General features: G+C 43.2%; 1 protein-coding gene across 1 annotated transcript in view; it reads left to right on the plus strand.

The window, feature by feature from the left end:
- The window catches only part of elfn2a (extracellular leucine-rich repeat and fibronectin type III domain containing 2a), a 56,734-nt gene extending 50,425 nt beyond the window's left edge, over window positions 1-6,309 (plus strand). The window contains exon 3 of the mRNA XM_060859472.1: window positions 3,064-6,309. Coding sequence (XP_060715455.1) covers window positions 3,386-6,130 — 2,745 coding nt within the window. The 5' untranslated portion in view covers window positions 3,064-3,385 and the 3' untranslated portion in view covers window positions 6,131-6,309. The remainder of the gene's footprint in view (window positions 1-3,063) is intronic.
- Window positions 6,310-7,500: the final 1,191 nt, after the last annotated feature.

A 7,500-nucleotide genomic window follows, 5' to 3' on the forward strand; every position in this document is an offset into this window, starting at 1 on the left:
GTCTGTCTGCCTCTCTGTGTGTCTGACTGATGAATCTCTCCTTTACCTATTAAAACAAACATGTGATGGAGGAACTGTTTACAGTCTGCACTTTTAACATGATTCATCTTGGTGTCTATTAGTGACAGAACCTTCAAATAAACATCCTGCATCAAGAGCTTAAAACACCGGTGATGATAAAAAGATTGCCGCAGCTTCAGATAGCTACACACACACACACACACACACACACACACACACACACACACACACACACAAGGGGGTAGGAGAGAGATAGTGAGATGTAACTTAGTGTCACGCTGTGAAATGAGATTCAGAGGTGTGACCTAGCAGAGTATCATGTTGAATGTAAACTCTAAATGTGTGTGTGTGTGTGTGTGTGTGTGTGTGTGTGTGTGTGTGTGTGTGTGTGAGAGAGAGAGAGAGAGAGAGTATGAGTAAGTGAGTGTGTGTGTGTGTGTGTGAGAGAGAGAGAGAGAGAGAGAGAGTATGAGTGAGTGTGTGTGTGTGAGAGAGAGAGAGAGAGAGAGAGAATGAGTAAGTGAGTGTGTGTGTGTGTGTGTGTGAGAGAGAGAGAGAGAGAATGAGTAAGTGAGTGTGTGTGTGTGTGTGTGTGTGTGTGTGAGAGAGAGAGAGAGAGAGAGAGAGAGAGTGTATGAGTAAGTGAGTGTGTGTGTGTGTGTGTGTGTGTGTGTGTGTGTGTGTGTGTGTGTGTGTATGTGAGAGAGAGAGTATGAGTAAGTGTGTGTGTGTGTGTGTGTGTGAGAGAGAGAGAGAGAGAGAGAGAGAGAGAGAGAGTATGAGTAAGTGAGTGTGTGTGTGTGTGTGTGTGTGTGTGTATGTGAGAGAGAGAGTATGAGTAAGTGAGTGTGTGTGTGTGTGTGTATGTGAGAGAGAGTATGAGTAAGTGAGTGTGTGTGTGTGTGTGTGTGTGTGAGAGAGAGAGAGAGAGAGAGAGAGAGAGAGAGAGAGAGAGAGAGAGAGAGAGTATGAGTAAGTGAGTGTGTGTGTGTGTGTGTGTGTGTGTATGTGAGAGAGAGAGTATGAGTAAGTGTGTGTGTGTGTGTTTGTGGGGTAATAATTGAAATAAAACCCCCAGACTGAACAGGAGTATAATTGTAGCTGTAAGTATTCACATTTGTATAACAGTGTAAAAATTCCACAACATGCATCACAGCACATCAACTACACACCTGAAGCACAAGATTCTGCATTCTGATTGGTCAGAAGTTGTTTTTTTCAGTAGCGCAGGTGTGTGTGTCACACACAGGTTTATAGTAATGTGCTCTAACACTATTGTTATTTTTTTAACGTCATTACATTTACAATTCCAGCATTTATTAGACTCCCTTATCCAGAGAGACGTACATTTTTATCTCATTTTATACAACTGAACAATTGAGGGTTAAGGGCCTTGCTCAGGGGCCCAACAGTGGCACCCTGGAGGACTTGAGATTTGGTAGTCCAGCACCTTAACCACTAGGCTACAACATCCCTCATCAAATGTCATCATTGGAAAATGTTGAAGTAAAACAAGGATGTGTTGTTAGGAAAGTAATTAACTCTGGGATGGTAACAGTAAGTCTACATCACTCACCATTTAACTCAGTGTTTATTAATCACTTAACATTTATACAAAATACATGTTAAGTATATATTAAAGGTGTATTTATTTTATATGTGTTGTGTTGTAATGTGTTGTGGTGGTGTTGTAATGTATTGGACTGGTGTTGTAATGTGTTAGGGTGGTGTAATGTGTTGTGTTGTAATGTGTTGTGGTGGTGTTGTAATGTATTGGACTGGTGTTGTAATGTGTTAGGGTGGTGTTGTTTGTTGGAGTGCTGTTATGCATGTTGGGGTGGTGTTGTAATGTGTGTTGGGGTGGTGTAAAATGTTACATTATGTTAAGACACTGTAAGGGTGGGGTTAAATTGTACATGGTGTTAAGACACTGTGAGGGTGGGATTAAATTGTACATGGTGTTAAGGCACTGTAAGGTTGGGGTTAAATTGTATATGGTGTTAAGGCACAATAAGGGTGGGGTTAAATTGTACATGGTGTTAAGGCACTGTAAGGGTGGGGTTAAATTGTACATGGTGTTAAGACACTGTGAGGGTGGGGTTAAATTGTACATGGTGTTAAGACACTGTAAAGGTGGGGTTAAATTGTACATGGTGTTAAGGCACTGTAAGGGTGGGGTTAAATTGTACATGGTGTTAAGACACTGTGAGGGTGGGGTTAAATTGTACATGGTGTTAAGACACTGTGAGGGTGGGGTTAAACTGTACATGGTGTTAAGACACTGTGAGGGTGGGGTTAAATTGTACATGGTGTTAAGACACTGTGAGGGTGGGGTTAAATTGTACATGGTGTTAAGACACTGTGAGGGTGGGGTTAAATTGTACATGGTGTTAAGACACTGTGAGGGTGGGGTTAAACTGTACATGGTGTTAAGACACTGTGAGGGTGGGGTTAAATTGTACATGGTGTTAAGACACTGTAAAGGTGGGGTTAAATTGTACATGGTGTTAAGACACTGTGAGGGTGGGGTTAAATGTATTATAACAGTTTCCTTTGTGATACCTCCACACAGGCACTGACACTGAACACTGTAAATACTGAATACATCTACATTTAACATGAGTCTCTCACCAGTAAAAACACTGTCAGCCTTTTTAAATGTTTATCTATCATGTGTTGATTCCTGCTTTTGAACAAAAGAGATTAGAGATTAAGATGAAAGTTTCCCTAAATCACGTCCTTATAATAACCAAACTCATAAACACAACAGAAACATGGAGCTTGTTTTTATTGCCTGCTTCATTTGCATTTTATAACTTCTGTCCCGTGAATACAAAGGCTGTAAACTCAATTACTCTTAAAAAAAAAAAACAACTTCAATTATCTGGAGCAATCGAGCTGCAAAGTGTGTGTTGTTATTAACACTCGTGTTCCTGTTATAAATGCATGTAATTAATATTCACTGTTCACAACCTTACTGCTTTATCTCTTCTACACAAAAGCACTCATTTCTGTCTGTTTGTCTGCTCTCCTTTTTGACAGACGCTGACGTGAGACTGGCACAACTGCACAAATATATCATCACTTCCAACCAATTCTGAAGAAGAGTGAGGAGAAAAGGTCAGAGGTCATGAGTCACTTCATTGGAGATTGATGCTATAAACCCTTAATACGGAACTCTTAAAATGGGGCCGTTGTTTTGCACTTTGTGCCTCCTACAGTGTTGATTGCCCTAAAGACATTCCATTTCCTGAAACTGTGTCTTTCTAATCCTTTGGCTACCTCCTGTCTGAGGCCACTTTTTCCTGTTTTAAGTGCTAATCTCTTTTCTTTTTGATCTTAATCTAAGTAAATCTCAGAAAAAATGGCCACAAGAACATCCAGCCTCTCTAAGTCCTCCTCCCATGCAATCTCTTTCATTTTTCTTACCCTGTTTTTACTCCCACTACCAACATTAGTGAGGGGTGACTGCTGGCTAATCGAGGGCGATAAAGGTTATGTGTGGTTGGCAATCTGCAGCCAGAACCAGCCACCATTTGAGACAATCCCTCAGCACATCAACAACACTGTGCACGACCTGCGTCTGAATGAAAACAAGCTGAAGGCCATCTTCTTCAGCTCCATGAGTCGTTTCACTAACCTCACCGATCTCAATCTCACCAAGAATGAGATCTCCTATATCGAAGATGGTGCCTTTGCAGGGCAGGCTAACCTTCAAGTGCTACAACTGGGCTACAACAAGCTAACAAACCTTACAGAAGGGATGCTTAGAGGTCTAGGGAGAATGCAATGCTTGTTTTTGCAGCACAACCTCATTGAAGTGATTGCCACCAATGCGTTTTGGGAGAGTCCCAATCTGAGCAGCATTGACCTGTCCTCTAACAAACTAGCCAAGTTGGACCAGTCTACATTCACAGTTCTCGGACGTCTAATGGTGTGTGAACTAGCAGGGAATCCTTTTCATTGTGGCTGTGAGCTGTACAGCTTCCTAACCTGGCTGGATGCCTTTAATAATGTCACACACACCTATGATAGGCTGCAGTGCGAAACCCCCAAGGAACTTTCTGGATATCCTTTACTAAGTCCGGTTGCCAGCCACATCCGCAATGCCCACTCTATCTTATCATCCATTTGCAAAGATGGAGTTATTATTCCTGGGATGACGTCCTTGCCTCCAGATTTCGATTCTTCTGGACTAGGTCCAGATATCCCTGATCAGATGGGACCATATCATCAACCCACAACCTCGTCAACTGTGATTCCATCTTACAGCCCTAGCATCCGGCTTCATTCTGTTTCACTGTCATCAGCTTCGTTACTGGTTCAGATTCCTCGACCTTACAGCAAGATGTATATCCTGGTACAGTACAACCATAGCTATGTCTCCGATATTATGAACCTTAAGAAAAAGAAAGAGATAGTCACACTCAACACACTGAAACCCCACACAGATTACACCTTTTGCGTAGCCTCAATTCGTAATTCACAGCGATACAACCACACTTGTTTAAATTTTGCCACAAGATCTCCAGGACCTGATGATCTGCGTGCTGGGCCGTCGACCACCACCCACTACATAATGACCATTCTGGGCTGTCTGTTCGGCATGGTCATCGTGTTGGGTTTGGTGTACTACTGCCTACGCAGGCGGAGGATTCAGGAGGAGAAAGAGAACTCCATAAGTGTCAAGAAGACTATCTTAGAAATGCGTTATGGCCCTGAGGCAGCAGCTGCAGCTGCCAAAGACCCCTCTGTTTTGCAGAAGCTCCAGGAACAAGTTCACCATCAGCACTACCACAGCAAGTTGTCCCAGTCCACTTCCTCTAGCATAGGAATGCTCCACAGTTCTGCCAACACCAGCTCCTCTCGGCTCTCAACACTTCCCCAGACTGACAAGATGGCCACTGCTTTCTCAGAGGCCATTAGCAGCAGTAAGGGGAACTACATGGACATGAGAGGGGAGGAACGTCTAAAGGATGGAGCAATGCCAGTTTCAGAGGATGAGATAAGGCGGGGGGTGAATGGAATAGATGCAGGAGAGGAGGACTCGGACGATGCTGAGCGAGGATCAACATCTGAGATCTCCACCATTGCTAAGGAAGTGGACAAAGTAAACCAGATCATCAACAACTGCATAGATGCACTAAAACTGGACTCTGGAGTTGCAGCCACCACAGCAGAAAAATCTTCCCCTCCACTTCCACAGTGTAGCACTTCCTCCTCCAGAGGACTCATCCCACTATCTCCAACAACAACAGACACATGCCCAATCATGTCTTCTCCAAAAATCCCCCATCTACCCCCTGTGCCTCTAGTCATGCCTCTGTCAGAGAGACCGGGAATCAGTGGAGGTGGTTTTCTATCCCCACCCTACAGGGACCCACCTCCAGTTACAGCGGCACGCCCTTTACAGCGGCAACTGAGTGCTGATGCAGCTGTTGTTGCTCTCAACGTGAAGAATCGCTGTGGTGTTTCCTCTGGAATGGCCAGTAAGAGCACAAGGGTCTTTAGCTTAGATGTTCCTGAGCCTCGGAGTCCAGATTCCTTCAAGTTTCCGGAAAAAGGCAGTCCTGTTCGATGCGGGGAGCCCCTAAATAGGCTCCCTCTGGTGGGGGTTCAAGGGGGCAATAATAGCAGGGGAGAAGGTGGCAACGGGGGAGGAGGGGGAGCCGGTGGTGGCAGTGGTGGTTCGGGTGGATGTGGTGGTGTAGTTCCAGCTCAACAGCACCTCCTGGAGGTGCACCCAGACTACCACTGCTCAGAGCACCGACACTCCTTCCCTGCTCTCTACTATGAGGATGCCGCCGACTCCCCTGCCCAGAAGGCTTCTTTCCTAAAGCCCCTCTCTCGCACCAAGAGGGACACTGCCTATTCCCAGCTCTCGCCACGTCACCACAACTACTCGGGATACTCATCCAGCCCCGAGTACACGTCTGAGACCACTCTGAAGATCTGGGAGCGTTTTCGTCCTTACAAAAAGAGCCCTCGTCAGGACGCCTACGTAGCAGCTGGGCATGCGCTTCGGAAGAAAGTTCAGTTCGCAAAAGACGAGGATTTGCATGACATTCTTGACTTTTGGAAAGGCGTATCTGCACAGCAGAAACTGTAAATCGATTGTGAGGCACTACAGCACACGGCTGCAGAGAAGAGAGAAGTGGTTCTTGAGAAAGCTAAGTACTTTGGTCTTCAAGTGCATCCACAGAGACAAGTGTTTGAATGAAGTCTGGATTACACACAGTATCATAAAAGTGTTGGAAATGTGTAGATCATTAATTGATCAAAATTGCACATGAAATTGGGTTTTTAATCAGAGTTCAGAATGACCAAATTTCATTGCTGAAGCTTTTCATTTCTGTTGTCTGCAATCATTCGAGTTTAATTTAAAAAGGAAAACATACTCAAGTAAGTGATTAGTGGTATTTGTGTTATCTTGACTAGGTTTAGGGACAACAATAACGCATGGTTATTTTGTTAATTGTTCTCAGCTTTAATTGAAAAGATAAATAGCAGGTTTGAATTTAGCACAGCTATTTAAATGGCAAATTCTGTAAACCCTGCTCCATCTGTTCACCCACTCTATTCAGTCTAAGCATGCTCATTGATTTGTGACATCTACACATGTTTCTCCCGGTGCATTGGGTTTGCTTTTCATTGCACAGGCAGAGAATTGCTTATACTTTACATTCAGGAAGCATAGCAGCTCATATTGAAGCTGTTATTTATTTATTTATTTATTTATTTATTTATTTATTTATCCTCTCTTGTAGCACAGCGAGGTCTAATTTATTACTTTCCAGATTTTGCCTGGGAGATTCGCTGTTCATTTGTGATTCTGGAACAAATGCTACCAAAATGTAAGAGGACTGTAGGGGATTTGAGCAAACAAAAATGAAATGAAAAAGAGGATCCGCGGTGTGACGGTGCTCTGTCAGAAGAGGCACAGGCTTTAAGAAACAGCAGCCTTCGATTTGTACAGTTGTACATCGTAACACAGATACTTATGCTAATGCAAATGCTATGTTTTTGTCATTACTCTGATGTGTGTTATTTCCAGTTAGTTCTGTGATGAACGATGCATAAGATGGATGCTTTATCTAATGTAGTCTTACTCTTTTAATTGGAACAAGATTGAAAACTAGTCGTGAATATACTTTTAGTTGATTTTTCCAAGCACAGCAAGTCAACGAGGCTTGCTAACTTATCTAAAGTTATCTAAGGTTTTTATATTATAATTATTTCAATAACCTGGCATGATCGATTACATTTTCTTCTCTTCCTGCATTCCTTCCAATCCCATAGCAACTTACACTAGCGATTCATCTTTTTTTAAATCAGGCACTGTTATATGAAATACCAGGAGAACCTTATCCGGAATAATCTGGTAAATGATATACCCCTCTGGACGTAAGGTGTTACAGGGGTGACATAGTGAAAGTGCTGATATTAACACTGCCACACTCAACATGTGATTAGAATTAT

This window comes from Tachysurus vachellii, chromosome 23, assembly GCF_030014155.1.
Source record: "Tachysurus vachellii isolate PV-2020 chromosome 23, HZAU_Pvac_v1, whole genome shotgun sequence".
In the NCBI taxonomy this organism is placed as follows: domain Eukaryota; kingdom Metazoa; phylum Chordata; class Actinopteri; order Siluriformes; family Bagridae; genus Tachysurus; species Tachysurus vachellii.